This window comes from Rhinichthys klamathensis, unplaced genomic scaffold, assembly GCF_029890125.1.
Source record: "Rhinichthys klamathensis goyatoka isolate OS25496 unplaced genomic scaffold, OSU_Roscu_1.1 h1tg000191l_1, whole genome shotgun sequence".
Classification (NCBI taxonomy): Eukaryota; Metazoa; Chordata; class Actinopteri; order Cypriniformes; family Leuciscidae; genus Rhinichthys; species Rhinichthys klamathensis.
Window position 1 is genome coordinate 3,048,770 of NW_026606717.1, and position 21,837 is coordinate 3,070,606.

The window sequence follows — 21,837 nt, forward strand, 5'->3', positions numbered from 1 at the left end:
AAGTTTGCATCAAAGTAAGAATAAAAAAAAAATTATATATTTTTTTAAATGATTACAAAAGAAGAATGCGTCTACAAAATAAAAGCCCATGTGTAATAAAAAGATTTATTTGAACTCATTGTCAAAAAAAAAAAAAAAGGTAAACAGGGAATTGCAGGAAAGAAATTCGAAAAAAGCAAAAATCATTTATGTCCATTTATTTATTCATGTATTAACATGTATAATAAAATGAAACGATTTGAAACTTGTAACAAAAATATAAGAAATTCTCCGTCCAGAGCTGTTACATTAAATACAATTTTAGCCCAAGTTCTTTCAGTCTTTGAGTCAATTTAGTGCTCTCTTCATTTGTCACATCGTCCTCGACACAACCGTATCACAATGCTTTAAACGTCATAATACACACAGCAAAGACTTAAAGAATTAAGTTATCACTGAACCTATTGTGTGTATTGATGATGTTACACAGGAAATCACAACATCATTACTGAATATATAACAATTGCTCTAGGCAGACAAAAAAACGTTTTTTTTTTTTTTTTCCTAACCTGTTGCTACTGTATGTGATGGAACGAAAAATCCAACACATAAAAAACACTGCTTTTGTTCATCATAGTCAGCGTTAAAGTAAGCCATGAGTAATTACACCACAGTACATCCAAAAACATCAAGGCACGCACACTCTCACACATACTAACTTAAAGTAACACTTTAAAAGGCAAAAAGGAGACTAACAAAAGACGATTGCACAAACAAAAGTGCTCATACACACTCGCACGACATCTGAGGATGACCACTTACTTTAGACACTAGCAAAAAGATGCGCCTGTGAAGGGAAAAGCAAGTACTACTGCAGTGACCCAACAGCAAGACAGCACAAGGGAAAGAGAGAGAGGGTAGACCAGCTACAGGTTCACTATGTGTACAGCTGAGGTGAATGTAGGGAGTTCTCTCAGAATCCAGAGGGTGTAAGGACGTTCATGTCCCGGTGTTTGAGTTTGTGAGGTCGGGTCACCTGTCTCTTCCCCTCCATGGTGGGGATCTCCATCTTGGGGGGAGCTTTGAAGTTGGGGTCCTCGGCCAAGCGGGTGGCCTGAGCCTTCATCACTTCCATAGGGGTGGGTTTCTGAGCTCCCTTATAGGACTGCAGGGCAAAGCCCCCTGTAAACACACAGGAATGACGTTGGGTGTGCTGGTCCTTGAATTTGATTGGTCGAGCAGTGTTTAATACATATTGATGAAGGGACTTGGATAAACATAAGAAGCTGGCTGGTCTGAATGACGTAAAATGGCCCAGAAATGATGTGAATGATATACACTACTGTTCAAAACTTTGGGGTCGGTAAGACTTTTTCTGTTTTTGAAAGAAGTCTCTAATGCTCATTTAATCAGAAATAACAATTATACTGTGAAATAATATTACAATTTAAAATAACTTTTTCTATTTAAAGATGTTAGAAAATGTAATTCATTCCTGTGTTGGCAAAGCTGAATTTTCAGCATCATTACTCATGATTTGATGACTAGAGTTGCTGGCTGCTCAAGAAACTTTTCTAATTATCAGTCTTTTGTAACACCATAAACGTCTTTTCCGTCAGTTTTGTAAGGAATAATTGACGACAGGCCGTTGAATTATTAGAAAAATAATGCACACCCGAGGTGGTAATGCGGTCACGACGCGAAGCGGAGTGGCCGTTACACCTCGGGTGTGCATTATTTTTCTAATAATTTAACGGCCTGTCGTCAATTATTCCGCTTATACTACAGTTACCACACCTCGAAACATTGTTCAAATGATGTATTTCAAGACGTTTGTAAAGTTTTTGTCATTAAAACGCTCTTGTATGTAGGACTAATTTCTTGCGCATCTAATCCCATGCCTCCGTTGCTAATTCCAAAACGTCATTTTAGAGTTAGTAACGGAGGATTGAGCCACTGATAGCAGACTAAATGCTGGACACACTTAACGACTGGCTGAAAAACTCTCTGACTGTTTCCATCGGCTGCAGCAGATTTTACACACCGACTGTGAACACAGACTGAACGTGCTGAACACGCGTTTGGGCATGATCAATCATAACAAAGTATCAAATTACATTCATAACCGCCCTTACAATAAGTGTGTCCTCGGCTTTATGCAGTTATTAATGCAGTTATTAGAGAGAGAGAGAGAGAGAGAGAGAGAGAGAGAGAGAGAGAGAGAGAGAGAGAGAGAGAGAGAGAGAGAGAGAGAGAGAGAGAGAGAGAGAGAGAGAGAGAGAGAGAGAGAGAGAGAAGCATGTGCGTCAATATTATTATTTATTAATTAACTCAATTTGTTTTAATTAGTTCGTTCATGTTTTTTTTCTTCTAATATTGACAGTAGACTAGCCTAATAAATGAAACACAAAGTGCTATTAACAAGTATAGGCCTATCAATAATTATTTATTTGTTATAGCCTATTATCTGCATTAATTACGAAAACCCATGCAGCAGGACTATCAATGTATTTGGCCTATATTCAGTTTAATTTGATTGATTATAGATAGGACTATATGCTTTATTTATTAAAATTAAACTGCATGTTTCCATTGATTGTGAAGTTAGACATTGAAAATGGCAGATCAAGCGCATGGGCTGCATGTTTTTTCTTGTTATGAATTGTATTATATTTTCCGTTATGACAGTTGACTACGCAAAGTGATATGGAACGGTAATGTGGTCAAGACCTGCCTGGAACTACTTTAGCCGTGCGTTTCCCTGAAAATAATTGCACACCTTAGAACGTTCCTCAACCAATCAGATTCAAGCATTCAACGGGCCTGTAGTATAAGATTAATTTAATGCATCTTTGCAAAAATAAAATAAAAACTTTTGAACGGTAGTGTTATACCTCACATCTCACCTGAATAGATAGCTGGTTCCTCTTAACAAAATATATATTTATATAAAAAATATATATTTTGACTGAGAATTTTTCCTCGTCAAAACCCCATTCCACAGCCTGTCACACACCCAGTTTAAGAGCAGTTTTTTCTTCTTGTAATTAGGTGTTATAGTGAGTACATGCTTTACCTTCACAAATGAAATACGCAAAGAACATTTGCATTTAAAGAAAGGCCATTTTGAACTGCGTTTCTATTATTTACACACTTTATGAAATTTCAATGTTTTCAATCTAAGACTTGACTCTTTGTGATGTAGTCATACAAATAATTAACCATTTGCATAACTTTAACACAAGTTTTATTTCTCAAATAATAAAAGCCAACAGAGCTTTTGCCGCAAAGTGAGCTAATATAACAAACTATACATAATATAATAACTGTTTTTAACCTAGCCATTATAAATAAATAATATAATGTTATTTTTTAATTTGATCTATGTTGATTATATGAAAAGTGAACAGCATGAGCGGGGCCGTGCGCAGGATTTTATAAATACTGAGGTCCTTACTATAGTAATCCTGCTATGGGGGTTCGTGGACATAACGAACCCAAAAGAGGAATTTTTTTTATTTTCCTCATCTACACGTGTGCATTTTAAGGTGTTAACAGTAGCAGTGGGATTAATTATTTGTCAAGGAGATAACAGATTAATGCTGCAATGAATGATCCACACTACAAAATGGAAACGCAGATTGTTTATGCTTGACAAAACAAAAATCACATATTCAAACCGGGAATGGCCTTAAATTAGGAATGATTCAAGGATTATTTTGCATAGATGTTACATTTCAATCAAATGCCAATGCAATACTTCTGTGTCCACAGGCAAATGATCAATTTATATGAGCATCAAAGATTGGTTTCAGCAACTTGTTTTTGGACTAATCTGTTCATTTAATGGTTTAATTGTTCACTCATAAAGACAGTCACTTGTCGCCACCTACTGGCTTAATGATGCAAGTTGTGCAAACACTCCCAATGCTGATACTGGTGAAATATAACATATTCGAGGACCATATACAAATATTAATATTTATACAATACTACTATTATGGCATTATAATTAATAGGTACTTGTGTTGTTAAATTGAGCTTATATTTTCCACTGTAATTAGCAAAGAACATTTATGTGTTAAATAGGAATACATTGTAATAATGTTAATCTCATGGGCACAGTATGCAATACCAGCTCTTCCTCTCTCATCTCCATCACATTCTCTCTTCTTCTCAGTCTCCTAATCTTTACCTGTATATCTTATCTTCCCAAAGCTGAGCTTTGATTGATAGGCTTTGCAAACTGATTGTTTCTGTTACTCGTTTAAAGGGGTCATATAATGCCATTTTTGTACAAGCTAATATGATTCTTTAGAGTCTAAATTAAAACTTTGTAATATACTTTAATTAAAAATTCTCATTAGTATTGTAAGAAAACACTTATTTTACCTGGTCAAAAACAGCTCTGTTTTCAGCACGCCGTTTCAGTGCATATGACTTTAAATGATCATGAGCTTTGCTCACCCCGCCTCTCTGTTCTGTGTACACCGTTTGTAACACAATACCATAACGCGTTGTTCATTATAGATGTGGGATTATGAATTATATTGAGAACGTCGTACATAGAAAACATGCCGTAATGTACCCTGAGTGTAGCAACCTTAGACGCATTCATTGTGAAGCGTGCATCTAGCGATTTGCAAAGATTAATATAAATATTAAAGATTAATAAAACGATACACTCACTTCAGTTATTTTGGAGGTTCAGCAGGAACACGAATAGTTGGTACTTCTTAGCAAAACCAGCTTTATACTGACCCTCCTCGTTTATAAGCAGTCTGGTGTGTGAAATGATTCACGCAAATATGAAAGCATTGACGTTGCTCGTGGGGAATATTCCCTACGAAAACAAACTCAGCCACTGCGTCTTCAGCGGTTCGGATTTAGGAACATTAAAATGACTGCTGTGTTCGTTATTACACCCAAGAACAGAACACCACAATCGCTTAGACGCCATTCTGCTCATAGACAGTGCTCCAGCATATCAACAATGACCAGGCCGGTCCGGTCCGCGCCGCGCAGACTATGATTGACAGCTCGCTCCCTCACGAGCGAGGGCTGGTCTGTGTTGAAACCCGGCTGTCAATCAACAATCGTGGGAGGGGCGTCCGTTTTATTGACGTCACAAAAACGAACGGCTCAATTTGAGGCAGGGGAAAACATATAAGGAGATTAAAACAAAAACACTGGATGGATTTTTATCATTATATGATGTTTGTGTACAGGCACTGCCAACACACATTTCAGTACAATCAACTTGTAAAAGTGCATGTGCCATTATATGACCCCTTTAATACTTTTATCATAAACAGTTGTTTGGTTTAGCTACTTACATCTCGAAGGCCAGACTCACACAATATATGACCGTTAACTGAAAGCGTGTCGTGAAGCGTCACGCTGGAATTCGCGCTCGGCTCGCACCTTCTTTGAACATAAAGCCTACTTTGATTTGATTTGTTTCACCTTGCCTGGGAAAACAAGCGAGCGTTGCGGCGGCGTCGCTCTCTATTTGGGCACACTTTTCGCGCATATCATCATTTAAAATAACGAACGTGAGAGTGCAAAAATGCTTTATTCAATGCAATTATTTCATAACCTTCATTATTTGCACTTCGAAAAATTACCAAGGTCCTGACCTCGGGGACCTCAATGGTGGGTACGGCGCTGGGCATGAGTAAGATAGGATCATTAGTTGAGCAATATATCGGGAGACATATGGAGTGGGTCAGACATGATTTTGACCACTTCATTAAGTTTTGTTTTGTATAAAGCCTTTCTTTAAAGTGAATTTAATTTTGTATAAATTGTATCTTAATTTGAATCGATGTTTCATCAACCAATTGCCTAGATTTAATAAATGAGAAGCAAATATAGCAGACAATATAATCAGGACATGGAGGCGCCAGGCCGATATTGCATTGCACGTGAACTGAAACTCAGCGTATAGACTACTTCACAGGCATGATATAGATATATATATATATATATATATATATATATATATATATATATATATATATATATATATATATAAAGCTTGAAATGTCTACTTTTAAGGAAAAGAATTCAAAACGAATAGAAACTGACTACTCTCTTATGTAACCAGTATAAAATGTGCATTTCTCTCTATAGGCGCGTTCACTACATTTGGTCATTTTTCTGTAATTATATTTATTAAACGTGTAGAATACTTTCCAAACCGTTACATATAGTATTATAAATGTTACAAATAGTATTATAAATTCAGACGTTCATGATATAAAAAAATAAACATATTACATATTAGAATAACTTTTAAAATGGAGTGAACACGGAGCAGTTTTTCCGTGAGCGGGAATGGAAAACCCGGAGTGGATCCAGAGCGGAGTGATTACAGAACGCTTAGAGTGGAGAGAGGCACATGCTTTTACTCCACTCCAGGCTTTGATCACATCCCCCTCAGCAGGGTGAATACACCTCGTCTTTCCTTAATTTAAGACCTGTTCAAACTGAAATTAAGACATTTATTGCACTATTTCAGAAATGTAAGCATATTTACGGCCTTAAAATTATGAAAAGTGAATTTAAAACATAAGGACAGACGGGAACCCTGCAATTAAAGTTCTCCGTCGTAGCGACGGAGAACTTTAATCCCTGTCTTAATAAAAAATGCAAACAAAGCCCAGCAATGTTCAATAAATAGTTAAATCATTAAATAGTTAAATCATTAATAGTGATCAACATTCACATAAATAATTCTTCTGCCAAGTATATACATTTCATAAACTTAACTTTCAGCTATTTTCAGCTAACAAACAACCTGGCCTATTAATACTGATTTGAGATTATGTGCGTTTATGACTTATTCAATCTGTTTTTTAAATGAGCTTGAATTTTTTTCCAGCACATGTTATTTTCAATCAGTCTTTGAGGAGAGTGAAAACTCAAATGAGTAAACTGGAAGGTAATGTGAATAACAGATTTATTCTCATTCTTAGTAAGAGCCTGCCTGATGATAAAATTAAGATTTTACTGTAAATACTTCAAATTATGAGTAGATTGTAGATAGATTTACAAGGTTGGGAGCAATGTGCTGGATTGACAAAGATCTACAAAACCTAGCCTACTGTTATTATATTATTACTGTTATTATGATAACATGATCATATCTGATCAACTCATGCTGTTAGAATGAATTATTTGAACGCAAGTGGGGGTCTTTAGGGTGATTTTGATATTTAAAGAGTGTGCAGAAAGGTTTCTCTACATGTGAAGTACACAGTGTGGTTTACCTGTCATGGCTGAATCTGTACCTGGGTCAGTGGTGGACTTGTTGACTTGAGGCCGAGGTCCAAAAACACCCCAGCGCTCTACAGGTCCGTCACCTGAAGCCAGATCTATACTGGAGCTAGAGCTGGTGCTCATCTCAGAGCCTGTGAGAGATGCTGTGGAGCCTTGACTACTGAACCAGCCCCTGCCAAACACACACTCAAAATTACAACCCACAAATGATTAATGCAAAACAAAGGATGTGAAGCTGCTGACTCATACAGGCACCTGCGTTTCTGCTTGGGTGAGGATTGAGGGGTCCCGGAAGGCGTTGACTGATTAGATGAAGGCTGTTTCTCTTCTTTGGCATCCACACTTTGCATTTGAAGCTTCTACAACATCCAATACACACAATTTATGCTTTTAAAAAAAGACCTGTATTGGAGATGTCAGACCAAAATCTATCCTATAACATTTGGAGCTGATGTAAAGAGGATCTCTGCCTACATGCATTGACTCGGCCAGGCGATGGTATCGGGTCTCCTCTGCATTCAGGCCTTTGTGTGGAGTGTAGCCTGTATCGGTCAGTCCTGCCTGCTTCTCGAACCTGTGCATGCTCTCCTGGGTCTGCTCTGTAACGAAACACAACAGGTCCAATTAGGACTAAACTAAACTAAACTTTCCACTAAAGAGCAGTCAACACTGTGAAATATGATGCATGAGGCAACCATCGTAACATTCTTACTGATGATGAGGGAGTTCATGACAGACGAAGCTTTGGCTTTCACCACAGGGCCTGAAGGTTTAGTGGATTCAAAGGTAGCACTTTGTTTTACCCCTCCTTCTGACTCATCCTCCTAAACGTATACAGGAAGAATTGTTAGCATTAGTCTAACTGTGGTATTAGTCTTAAACTGTGGTATGGAGAATATATACAGTCATGTGAAAAAGAAAGTAAACCCTTTTGAATTCTATGGTTTATGTATCAGGACTAGGCCTGTACGATTAATCAATTAATTTATATTTGATCAATTAATTGAAAAAACGATTATTGTGCCGCTGCCATATTCAGTATTGCAATTTCATTCCTTCCTAAGCCACTAAACTTAACATCTAAATCAGCCGAATCAGTGAGTAAAATGCAGTCTACCATTGCAAAACTGTGTGACATGCCTGATATTAAACAGTGTCATTAGTGTATTAAGCTGTGATAGAGACACTGTTACCCAAGCAGCTTTCTGTGCCCGTGCTGCAAGATGGAGCAGAACACGTATTAAGCGAAGTATACTGTGGGCTTCAGATTCTAAAGGGTCAAATAACCTACACACAAAAATGCCAAAATGCAGTTTTGAAAAGTATCCTCTTAAACACTCGTTTATGTCTTAAATTGATGTAAACAGTTGAGAAAGAAAACGCATGTGTAACAGTATAATAGATCCGTGCAGCTATTAAAAGTGACAGCAACCCTATATTACTGCTTCGGTCTGTGTCGTTAATGAGAACAACAAAATACAAAGATAAAAATCCCTCACTGCTTTCAAATAAATACATTTTGTGGCTTTAATAAGGATTCATCTATATTTAATGCATACAGTGAAGACAGTGCAGTGTTATTTTATATTTGATTACTTTATTCAATTTCTGTTGTAGGCTATTATTTGCTTGAATACCATTGTTAGTACATCTTCCTGAAAAACTTAAAGCACTGTTTATTTAATTTGTATTTTTGTTCTGTTGTATTTATTTGTCCATTTTCTTTGATCTTATTGTATTGCTGACTGTTTACTTTTCCTCAGTAACTGTTTTGAGGATTAGTTTTTTTGCTAAAGTAGCCTATCGATAATTGTGAAATTTTACTGATATCTAAAATTACTCATATCATGAAATAAGACTTTGTTTATATTCGCCCACCAATAACCGTGATTTCAATATTAACCAAAATAATGTATATTCGTGATTATGATTTTTGCCATAATTGAGCAGCCCTAATCAAAACATAATAATAAAAAAACGTCTGGTCTTTACCAGAGGGCTGTTCCATAAAACAAGATCAGCATACAAGCCAGGCTTATTTTGGTTAGTCAGACTTCTTGTTGGTGGATTCTGTTTCATAAAGCAAACTTAAAATAGTTCAAACTCAGTTACTCTGGCAACATATGCTGGGAAACTAACCTGGTCCAGGGCAGGCTAACTGTCAGGCTAAGCCTGAGTTGTTACACCGTTCCTCTATCACTGACCAACAGGAACTCAATGATATTACCACTGATACTCTTGCATACCATTATTTTACTTTATTAACCACTATCAGTCCAAAAATAAAGATACAGTTTACAGAAAATCAACTTAAATAAGACAACAATGATAAATGATACAATATAGACCTACAAACGTGTTATTGTAATTATATTATATAGAAGACATGTGCGCACAAACGGTGCTGGTTCACGTTTAGAGCAGTAGAGTATATGAAATATGTCCATAAAAACTTGAAACGATCTTGCTCCAGTCAATATATGAACGATATGATCCGCGTTGTGAGCGTTGTTGAACTCCTCACGGAGTTCCACGCAGATGGCGCGGCGATGTTTTTTTTTTCAATTCTCCGCTGTAATGCGATCTCATGCGTAATACAGCGCAGGGATTGGATTGAACGAGCTCTTTCCCATGATTAAATGCAGAGTTTAGCTCGGGGCCAGCTGACGTAGAATCGCGCCTGCAGCCAGTCACATACTCCGAAGGGGCGCTTCTATCTCACATTCCGTGATGTTGCCTAGACTTTGCTTTTCAACCTGGAAGAACGAAATGGCTCGGGAAAACGCAAAAATAACCAATTTCCACTTATTGTTAACATTTATGAGTGCTTTTAGTGTTTTCTAGGGGTGTCCCCGACTAAGGATTTTCATAGTCGAATCAGATTCGTCAAGTCCTGCCTATAGTCGACTAATAGTCGAATTATGTGTGTGGTGTTGGGGAGGGGGCGGGGCTTTAACATTTTAAAGCCGCGATCTACAGAACATCACACAAAGATATAGAAGAAAATGTATAAAAACATTTCGGATCAATAAAACTAAGAAATAACATAAATAACTGCAGAAAGGCCACACTGCAGATAGGATTTGCATTTCACATGCAAATCAAATTAAATCGGCTGAATTGCCTGTACGAGCATGCTCTAAGTAAGCCTACAGCGCAACATCGATGCACTGAAAAATAATCAACAATTAAGAACACAATATACATTTATAATAAATAAAAATACAAAACAAAATAAGTCAGAATCAAGTCACAAGAAGCAGAACAAATGTGTGCAAAATGCCTAAAGTGCAGGGGAACAAATATTCAAAACACAAGTCACAAATAGTTAAATTAGATCACCCCGAGTGATCAATTAATAAAATAAAAATAAAAAAATTATTAAAATAACGAAAGTATGGCCCAGGATTGTCAACTTTGTCTTTTTAACTGCTGAAACAACAATAAACGCTAAACTGGAGCGGCAGTCTTTTTAGCTAAACGTGTTCACAGTATCCAAAAATCAAATTAGAACCGGCTGAAATGTTTTGAAATCACTTGTAGCTACCCATACCTGATCGAAAAAACAAAATCCAGTCTTTCACTCGGCCTGTGTCCGTTTGAGTCTTTTCAAATTGTGTGCACGGATAAAATACATTCTAACGCTTAACGTGAAAAACGTTTAACGGCTTTGTCCTAAAACTGTTATATTAAAAGATCAAATTCTGTACACACCTTATTAATAAAGCATAGTACTATATAGCCTACAGAAAAGCAGATGAGCCCAGAATATGAACGCAACGCGTTTTATTATAGGCTACGTTAAGCATTTTCCTCCCATAGAAAACCGTTAAAGAAAGAGCTTTACGTGACTTTCTATAGGAGAAACGCGTTGCGTTCATATTCTGGGTTCATCTGCTTATCTGCACATAGAATGGTTTCTTAAGGTGTGTAGCCTACTGTGTACACATTAAGCACGTAAAAGTGCCATTTAAGCGTTTTAGAACGTCCCGAGGAAAACCAACCTGTTAACGTTGGCCGGCAGAAGTGCGATCATGGTTTTCCTGATGCGAAATCCAGCCTTGGAGAATATCCTTTCTGATGGTGTGCATCTTTAGATTTTCTTATCCCAGACATTTTTAAAGATTTAAATCCCTGCCGACAAGACGCTCCTCTGTCGGTCACGGATCGAAAGTGAAACTTAAATCTGTCACGGGGTGTTTGGATTTATTCACGCTGCACGCACGTTACAAAATATTTATTAAAAGCTTCTTTCTTTGCACATTTTTATTGACAGCATTATCATAATAGGCTGTATATTAACGTATTGACAGAAAACCAGTAGTTCTATGTGAAATCAGACATTGAGCACACTCATATAGCCAAAATGACATAATCCTCATTAATAACACATCTGCGAAGATTCGACCGTGAGATTGGTAGTCGAATCAGGCTCCTCCTATCGAAGCATCGAATCTTCGACTATTCGGGGTCACCCCTAGTGTTTTCAGTGATGTGCAACCTGTATCTGTTCACATCTCAAAAAATGTGTTTTAGGGTTTCATGACCCTTTAAGGTCCTGCCACAGCATTTCAATCGGGTTGAGGTCTGGACTGTGCAAGTGCAAAACCTTGATTCTTTTCTTTTTCAGCTATTCTGGTGTAGATTTAATGGTGTGCTTAGGATCATTGTTCTATTGCATTAACCAATTGACCTATCGGTAAGCCCTTCCCTTAAAGGGATACTCCACCGTTTTTTCATATTAAACTATGTTATTCCCTTATGTTATTGGAATACCATAGCAAGTGCTTGGGAGCACTTCGACTCGCCGCATATATATCTATGGACTCGCGCAGTAATATCATCACTCGTGAAAAATCCTCTCCCCCCCCCCCGGAGTGATGATATTACTGCGCCGAGTCCATAGATATATATGCGCCGAGTCGAAGTGCTCCCAAGCACTTGCTATGGTATTCCGCCATACATTATAGTTATCCACTTTACACGCTTAGAAAAGCGCAACATCTTATTTTGTGTCACCATTCTTGGTCGAGTTACACTACTCGTGTATTTAAATAGGGAAAACGTGGAGGTGTTTGGTCGCTTCTCTGCTTCGATCCTAATGAATGAACTGGGCTAAACTAAGTGCTATCAAAGTTTCGCCACAAGACAGAGCGATTTAGTGCACGCACTGAGACCAGAGAGGTATGTATCAACTCGTCTTAGTTAAGGGAAAAACAGTTTAATATGAAAAAACGGTGGAGTATCCCTTTAAACACAGATGAGCCAATGGCAGCTGAGAATCAGTTGCAAAGGCACCGGAACTCGGACATCTTTAGGTTTCAGCGCCATAGAGAAACAGTGGAAGATCCGAAGCTCTCATCGGTTTGATGGTGTTTATGCTACAAAAATGGTAAAATGATGTGCCTGGGGTACATTTTACTCTCATTCCAGGCATCCTGAGAGGATGGGCAATGGAATTTATTTTATTACATTTCCTAAACCCAAACAAGACAGAGCAAAATGTCTGCTTTGGATTAAGCCGTGTATTAATCCAATGACGTGGTCACAGTAACCTGGTTCCCTAAGGATTCAACCCCAATCCCAATGAGGACAAAAACATTCATTTTCTGGTTGTCATACTCTCATTAAAGTTACAATTAAAGTCAGTTATGCTGCCATGCTAACGCACAAATCTAATAGGTAACTGTCCTCACGTCAAGTACAGTGCAAGTCAAAAACACAAACGAAGGTCTGCATTTCAGCACCTCTCCATATTAAACTGGTTAACTGTAAATTAATTTAATCTTACCCTGTGGTACATGAACAGTGTTGATCTCCCGCTTCCATTGTGACCTGTAAACCCTCGCTTCCAAATTAATCTTGATACCCACCATATTTATTTTTTAAAAATCTTTTATATATCCCTCCATGGCATATTTAAAGGGGTCATATAATGCCATTTTTGTACAAGCTAATATGATTCTTTAGGGTCTAAATTAAAAGTTTGTAATATACTTTAATTAAAAATTCTCATTAGTATTGTAAGAAAACACTTATTTTACCTGGTCAAAAACAGCTCTGTTTTCAGCACGCCGTTTCAGTGCATATGACTTTAAATGATCATGAGCTTTGCTGACTCCGCCCCTCTGTTTTATGCATACACCAGAGCTCTGGCGTACACCATTTGTAACTCAATAACCATAACGCGTTGTTCAGTATAAACGTGGGATTATGAATTATATTGAGAACGTCATACATAGAAAACATGCCGTAATGTACCCTGAGTGTAAACCTTAGACGCATTCATTGTGAAGCGTGCAGCTAGCGATTTGCAAAGATTAATATTAGGGATGCACGATATAGGATTTTGGCCGATATTCGATATGCCGATATTTTCAGACTAATTTTGCCCGATACCGATACCGATATATTTGTGTGTTTTTTTTTAAGTGCAAAAAAATCTTATTAAAGCTTCTATTAAAGTTCTCAGTCAAGAGCAGTGAGTGATTTCCTCTTTGTGTTTTGTTGTTTTATTAACATTAACGAGATAGTTCTCCCCAAAATTTAAATTGTCATCATTTACTCTCTCAAGTTTCTTTCTTCTGTTGAAATTATAAAAAGTTATTTGGAAGAATGTGGCTAACCAAACAGTTGCTGTACTTCAGTGACTTCCATAGTATATTTAAGCACAAGAAAGAAATGAATACAGGTTTGGAACAACATTAGAGTGAGTAAATAATGACAGAATTTTTATTTCTGGGTGCAGTATCTCTTTAAGGACAAGCGGCAGCATATTATACTGTCTCTTTAAGAACTGCACGCGACGCGTCTAATATACACGCATTTGACAAGCAGATTTTCTCTGTTTGCTTTCACTTTAGACATAACCAACTTTGTTTATGTAAACCGTGTGTGTATTTGACAGTATCAGCGCAATAAGACTCGAAAGATTAGTCCAGTATGCATGCAGACTCTGTGACAGGCTTTTAGTTCCTGTGAGCATCGGGTGTAACGCGCTCAGAAAAGCGGATGTTAGAACAGCGTATCAGCACGTGAATGATATGTTTACCTAGCAAGACTTTGACGCACATGCAAATAATGAACTTTTGTGAATTGCGGTGTCCCGTGACCGTGAGTGTAACTCTACCTCTGCGTTAACATGTGATGTGGTGTGAATGTACGTCGCGTTGTACAGTATGTTGAGATGAAGGCGCCAGAATTGAACTGATAGAATGCACGATACTATGATTTTTCTTCAAAAGCAGATCGTGGAGACATTTTAATCGTCCACGATCAAAAACCGTGAGACGCACACCCCTAGTTGGAAGTTTTGCTGGCGCTCATGCTTCGTTCGCGTCACGTGCGCATAGGAAACACGCCACCCTATCGGCAAGGCTCATCGGCAGAAATATTCATATCGGCCGATGCCGATGATGGTCATTTTAAGCTTTTATCGGCCGATACCGATGTTGTCCCGATATCATCGTGCATCCCTAATTAATATATTAATATAAAGTTTAATAAAACGTTACACTCACTTCCGTTCTTCTGGAGATTCAGCAGGAACACGAATATCTGGTAGCAGCTACCGATCCATTTTTCATGAGCAGCAGCTTAGCAAATCCAGCTTTATACTGATCCTCGTCTATAAAGCAGTCTGGTGAGAAATGATTCGCGCAAACATGAACGCATTGACGTTGCTCGTGGGGAATATTCCCTTCGAAAACAAACACAGCCACTGCGTCTTCAGCGGTTCGGATTTAGGAACATTAAAATGACTGCTGTGTTCGTTATTACACCCAAGAACAGAACACCACAATCGCTTAGACGCCATTCTGCTCATAGACAGTGCTCCAGCATGTCAACAATGACCGCGCCGGTCCGCGCAGACTATGATTGACAGCTCTCTCATGGAGCTGATCTCACCCGCGAGGGCGGGTCTGTGTTGAGACGCTCCTGTCAATCAACAATCGTGGGAGGGGCTTCCGAGCGTGTGACGTCACACGGTCGAACGGCTCGATTTTTAGGCAGGGGAAAACATATAAGGAGATTAAAACAAAACCACTGGATGGATTTTTATCATTATATGATGGTTGTGTACAGACACTGCCAACACACATTTCAGTACAATCAACTTGTAAAAGTGCATGCACCATTATATGACCCCTTTAAAGGGATACTTTACCTCTGGAAAGATGAATGTGTATTTAAAATGGGTCATTTATGTAGTAGAAATGTGAAATTATTTTTGAATTTGGAGCCTTTTAGACTGAGAAAAGACAGAAAACGTATTTTTGGCTTATGGGCATGAAAGAAAACAACTCCCAGAATCCACTTGCTTCGCTGCCCTAGGAGGCCACTCCCAAGCCACGGCTACCGGCAAGAGAGCGCAGTTAAACAACAAGGCTAAGCTACTAGTGAGTCTCCGTGACGAGTCTGACGGGGATTTTGTGATCGCCCAAAATGTCCAGGATTAGGCTTTTGCGTTCTAAATTCGCCATTCATCATGTTTACTGTGGCGAGCAGGACGAGGCTAGGGCCGCAGGAGAACGGCGCAAGGCCGGTGGCGTAATTACTGATGAGCGACACCTGTGAGACGCACCGGTCTCGTATCTCTTACGGAGGAGCGGGAATTTTCTTAGCAATGCTACCGATCACTTGTTTAGCGTTCAATGAATGGCAACTGCAGAAAGCAAAAGCTGAATTCCGGACATTTTGGATGATCTCGATGGCCGGACATGTCCGGGAAAAAGAGGATGTATGGTAACCCCTACTACTCAGCTTTCTCCACAGAACAAGAGGCTGTTAGCTTAGCTTCCAAATAAAAGATGGCTGAAACTATTTTGTACATTCTGTGAGTGAGATCCCACCCTCTATGGGCGGGTTGAAAACATGCGGAACAGCTCCTTCTACTGGCTGTAGTTTTTATCCTCTGGCCAAAAAATCCTCAGATGACGCAAAATGACGTTTTTTGCGTCATCGGAGGATTTTTTCCAGACAAAAAAATACATAAATTTCTCGTCTCAGGGGAACATGAGGGAGGAGAGCATGGTAATTCGAAAATACTACAGGTTTTCTACTGATACAAAGCTTAATGCTAAATCCTGAAGTATCCCTTTAAGTACCACTTGAATGCTCCTCGACGAGAGATGGTCCTTCTGGTGTCCAAAATGTATCAAAAACATCTTGGGACAAGAATGACACTGACAGCTGTCATAGTAAGACAGTTAGCAACTCTGTTAGTTTGTCCGAGTTAGCAACAGTAACTAAGGGGGGCGGGGCATACCAGTCAATTTTTGGCAAGCTTTAGCTGCCGGACAGATGGCCTCAGAATACTCTGGTATGCAGAGGAGTTCATGGTCGACTCAATGACTGCAAGGTGCCCAGGTCCTGTGGCTGCAAAATAAGCCCAAATCATCAGCTCTCCACCACCATGCTTGACAGTTGGTATGAGGTGTTTGTGGTGATATGTTGTGTTTGGTTTTTGCCTAACATGGCACTGGGCTTTATGGCAAAACATCTCCACTTTGGTCTAGTCTGTCAAAAGGACATCGTTCCATTAGTCTTGTGGGTTGTTCAGATGCAACATTGCAAACATAAGCCCTGCTGCCATGTACTGTCATGAACTTTAACATGCTAACTGAGGCCTGTAGTATGGAAGCATGTATCCACCACATCTCGACAATCTCACAATTCTGACTTTTTTCTCACAATTGTGAGTTTACATTTGCGTGATTAAGTCGCAATTGCAAGCTTTAAAGTCAGAATTGCGAGATATAAACTCACTATAGCGAGTTATAAAGTCAGAATTGCGTGATATAAAGTCGCAATTGCGTGTTATAAAGTCAGAATTGTGAGATATAAAAAAAGTCAGTCTTTTTTTCCTCAGAATTGGACTTTATAACTCGCAATTGCGAGTTTATATATCACAATTCTGAGAAAAGAATTCAGAATTGCGAGCTAAAAACTCGCAATTGCAAGAAAAAAAGTCTAATTTTATAGTTTATTTCTCACAATTGTGAGTTTATATCTCGCAATTCTGACTATAGCACGAAATTGCGACTTTATATCACGCAATTCTGACTTTATAACATATATTTATAGTAAACTCGCAATTGTGAGATAAAAAGTCGCAATTGTCTTATAAAATGTTTTATTCTGTGGCGGAAACAAGCTTCCATACTGTAGAGTCTGAGATGTAGACTTGGGTTTTTTGCATTTTCTCTGAGCACGGTCTGTTCTTGGGGTTAATTTGCTGGGACGTCGTCCACTTGGAAGATTGGCAACTGTCTTGAATGTTTTCCACTTGTGAATAATCATCGTCACTGTAGAATAATGGACTTCAAATTGTTTAGTAAATGGCCTTGTAACCCTTCCTAGATTGATGGGCAGCAACAATTGCAATATTGCTGATGTCTTTCCTCCTTGGCATTGTTAACACACACCTGAATGCTCCAGACCAGCAAACTGACAAAACTCCTGCTTTTATAGAGTTGGTCACACTTGCTGATGATCAATTAATCCAAGGCATTTGATTAGCAGTGCCCGACTCCTACTTACTCTCTTAATTCCTATGGAAGCAGTACGGGTGTACTTAATTTGTCACAAATGGTTTCTCCATTTTGGCTTAGTTTTTGTTAAATAAACCATGACATGGTGTAATATGCGTCCCAGCGTCATGTGTTTTAGTTCATCTGAGGTTGTATTTACCTAATTTTAAGACCTGCCAAGGGCCAGAGGATTTTTTATTATGTCTGATACATAATACCATAGAATTCAAAAGGGTGTACTTTCTTTTCCACATGACTCTATAATGTGTGTGTGTGTGTATTGTATTTGCATGTTCCTGTGGGCAAATCGGTCAAAGAATAAGAAATGCACACGAACCTCAGCAAGTCGTGCAAACTTCCTCTCCGGTATAACAGGTCGCCTCCACAGGTTGTTAATATTAATGTCAGTTGGAGGTGGAGACATAGGCCGCTCAAGATTATCATCATAGCTGAAAGCTCGACGGGTCATGCCGACTGGAATGGACATCCCTCCGAGGAGTCCCTCTGAGGAACCTGGACCTGCTTCCAGGGCTGAGGTAAAAGAGCAAAACAACAACATCTGAACAAACACATTATTTGATACATTTAAAAGTAGAAACTGGTGTGATATAACCATCTACAATCTATTAAACGTATTGCAAATGTAGGTTGATGTTTAATACCCTTGACCCCTTTCACTTTATGCACTGCAATGTGTAACATAAATAAAGTCTAAATCTCTCCTTTACCTGGAAGGTCTCCAGGTCTGGACACCATGGCTACTGAATGAAGTGTTTCTGTTAGACCAAAAAGTGAAGACAGCCTGGACAAACCCAATCAAAGGAGACTGGATCAAAACTACAGATGAAATCAAGAGGAACAAGGAACAAGTTACACATTAACCAAGCAATATTTGATTTTAAGGCCAAAGAACCATTCAACAACCTCAGATTAATCATTAAAGAGACACAGTTCTAAAATCCTTTGGTACAGTGTTCAATTGACCCTCTGCATCATTGTGCAAGTGACTGACCACACAACATCATTACCAATGAATCGAGTGGCTGAAATTCCAAAATCCCAGATATTATACAATTTCTTACAACATTACATTTATTATCATTGTTGTATGTAAGGAATATCATACATTACAACCAAGACATTTTTTCATCCATGTTTTAACTAATATAGCAAGTATACAAATTCTATTGTGCGGCACCTGATTTAACAAAAATAAAAATGCAATGTTTTGTTTTGTTGTAATTGACTTTGGATTTTAAAGGACTTTTTTAACGTTTTAAGAATTCATTTCATACAAACAAACAAGTAATGGTTACATTCATTCATGACGTCTGACAAACACATGAAATGCATTAACTTGACCATTAATGGCATGAACCGAATTTTGTTTTAAATACTGATGTCGAATGAAATGGAAAAAAACACTGTCATAATATTTTTGGCCATATTGCCCAAACCTATTCACACAATTTCCAAAACATGTGCTGTCCACTTTTTAACCATATGTTACTTACCATGTCCAAGATAATGATACTTTATTTAAGACCCTATTTAAATCTTCTTTATCATGCCTTTTTCAATAACAAATATGATTGCCTTTGAATAAATTAATAAATGTAGGTCATGTGTGGAAGTACTCTAAAGTAACTATGTATATCCAATACAATATGCCTTTAATTTAGCATTATAAACATGACATTATTTCCTAGCTGAGTTGTCTAGGCATTAATGTTTAGATATCAAAAGCATATTTGTTCGTCTCTTACCTGTTATGGGCGGCTGGATCACCACTGCTAAAGCACAGGTTGATCTTGCTGACAAGCTGAAGTTTGCTCAGTCAGCATTGTGGGACGCCAGGACTAGCACAGCCAGTATAAGACAGAAAAAGCTGGAGAAACACGAGGAACTTATGACTGACTGCAAGACAAACATTTTGTCTGAGAAGATACCACGTGTGATAAGAAATGCATCTGAACACGGTCTATAATAAGACTAAACACCGTTATTATAGTGATAACGCAATGCTGGGAAATGGATCACACCAGTCTGTCCGGATGATGTTATGTAATGTTGTTCACTTTCACAGTAACGTTACTGTTTTCCGCTAACTTGTGTCAAAAGCCAACGCACTAGCGTTAAACACAACACACATCTGTTATCAAAACATTATTTCGGCTAAGTTTGAAACTAGAAAAGGAGCAATAACTGAAATACTGAATAATACCGCACATTTGGACAAATACGACAATATTTGTTGAATGGTATGTAAATGAGCCTACTAGCTGTTCAATCCAGTTTCGGCGACCTGCTGAAACCGGTTTGAGGGATGCGCTGGCGAGCTCAAGCCTTCCCGCACCTTCTCTACAGCAGCTAACAGTCCAACCGAGGTACTGAGGACACGTTTAACCGAATGGTTAAATTACACAGCACATATGTTTGACAAGAGTTAGCATTTCTATCTGCCATAACTTCAACTTCCTTTAGGTCTCTGACAATAAGCCAACCACGACAACACAACTGGGGCTGCAGTCCCCCAATCTCGCGATATTTTGATTTGTTATTATCATCACAGCAACTGCTGCAGTACTTCAACTAGCCGCACGAGGCAGTAAAATACCTAAAATAAATACACAGCAGCTATCAGAATCAGAAAGAGATGTATTGGCAAGTATGTTTACATAGCTAATTATCTTAGCTATGAAAGTTAAATCACCCAAAAATTTGTTATTATTTACTCACCTTCATAGTAGCAAACCTGTGTAGGCTACTGTTCTTTTTCGGCTTTACATGACTTCTTATTTAATACATCCCTTCTACAGTAGTAAAAGCCAATGAAGAGAACTGCAAGTCCTCAATGAACAACCAGCTGTCAACCAGGTGATTAAGATTTATTCCACCTATTCCATGAATACCTATAGTTCTCATTTCATCGACATTATTGGATTTCTATAATCTTTCTGGTAGGCTATTGTATAAATGCTTTGTTTCTGCTGTTTTCTTTTTCTTTTCTTTCCTCTTTTTTCCCCAATTTTCTTTCCTCTCTTTTTGCTTTTAAGGAATTAGAAGATTGTTACTGTATGGGCATACACACACCACCACCACCAAAATGCAGTAATGGCACCAAACTAACAAATGCATGTGATTCTTCAGTGATTAGTAAGAAGCTTTTGTTTCCTTTGACGCCCTCTGGAAATGTAGGGCCTCATGAACTCACATTAGGGCCCCCAAGGAACCACATGAAGCCACAAGTAAGTAGGTTATAATTCCCCCTGCCAGGGCTGTGGTGGGTGGTGCAGGGGACCCTATAGCGCCTTAAAGGAGGGTGTTGTGGTGTGCTGGTGTTTGGTGGGGGGTGTGGCACGGGAATTAACACAAGGGGGCTGGGGTGGTTATTCTCTCTAATCAAATGAGCTTAAATGGTTTATAGCGCCCCACCAAATCCCAACACACATACAAAATAGCAAAGAACATACATTTCATAAAATTAAGCATACCATAGTAAAACAGTTCAGTAATTTACAAAGCTCATTAAAAACTCCAAATATATTTAACTGTGTAATAAACCAACAGAACTGATATGGTATGTATGAACCTTGTGTTGTTGCGTTATCTCATATCTGAGTCACCTTCACAGTAGGAGATTTTTCATCTTTTTCAGCTCCTTTACACATGGGGTTCCTCAGGGGTCTGTTCTATAACCATTGCTGTTCCCTCTTTATATGCTTCCTCTGAGCTACATTATTCAGAAATGTAATATCTCCTATCACCTAATATCCGTTGCTAAGCTAATGATACCCAATTTTATTTACCTATTAACTCAAACTAGTATGTTGGAGTGCTTTGAGGAAATGAAAACCTGGATGGCTAGTTACTTTTCGCAGCTTAAAAAATCCAAAACCGAAATGTTGATCCTAGGCTCTCCTAGCTCTGCCTCATCTAATGCTCAGTCCCATGTAAAAAACCTGTCTTGTTCAACACATTCTAATAGACCTTATTCACATGCAGCACCATCTTTGATTTTTAACGGGAATGAAAGCGAGGC

General features: G+C 38.4%; 1 protein-coding gene across 2 annotated transcripts; it reads right to left on the reverse strand.

Annotated features, from left to right (window-relative positions):
* Positions 1-182: 182 nt before the first annotated feature.
* kiaa1191 (KIAA1191 ortholog) lies at positions 183-20,345 on the reverse strand. Of its 2 annotated transcripts, none has more exons than XM_056262112.1 (9): positions 20,075-20,345; positions 19,562-19,683; positions 18,524-18,632; positions 18,133-18,326; positions 7,976-8,087; positions 7,738-7,862; positions 7,519-7,622; positions 7,275-7,435; positions 183-1,161 (listed from the first exon to the last, which is right to left on the reverse strand). In XM_056262112.1, exons 3-9 carry the CDS (start codon positions 18,549-18,551, stop codon positions 953-955), a joined length of 933 nt encoding a protein of 310 aa, XP_056118087.1. In that variant the 5' UTR covers positions 18,552-18,632; positions 19,562-19,683; positions 20,075-20,345; the 3' UTR covers positions 183-952. The 2 variants fall into 2 exon arrangements, with proteins under 2 accessions (XP_056118087.1, XP_056118086.1); XM_056262111.1 differs by having other exon boundaries at positions 7,254-7,435.
* Positions 20,346-21,837: the final 1,492 nt, after the last annotated feature.

Coding starts and splice junctions, on each gene's coding strand:
- kiaa1191 (XM_056262111.1), bottom strand. CDS start 18,551: ATGGTGTCCAGACCTGGAGACCTTCCAG. Junction 18,327..18,523: donor CAGACCTGGAGACCTTCCAG/GTAAAGGAGAGA, acceptor CTTTTACCTCAG/CCCTGGAAGCAGGTCCAGGT. Junction 7,623..7,737: donor GCCTGGCCGAGTCAATGCAT/GTAGGCAGAGAT, acceptor TGGATGTTGTAG/AAGCTTCAAATGCAAAGTGT.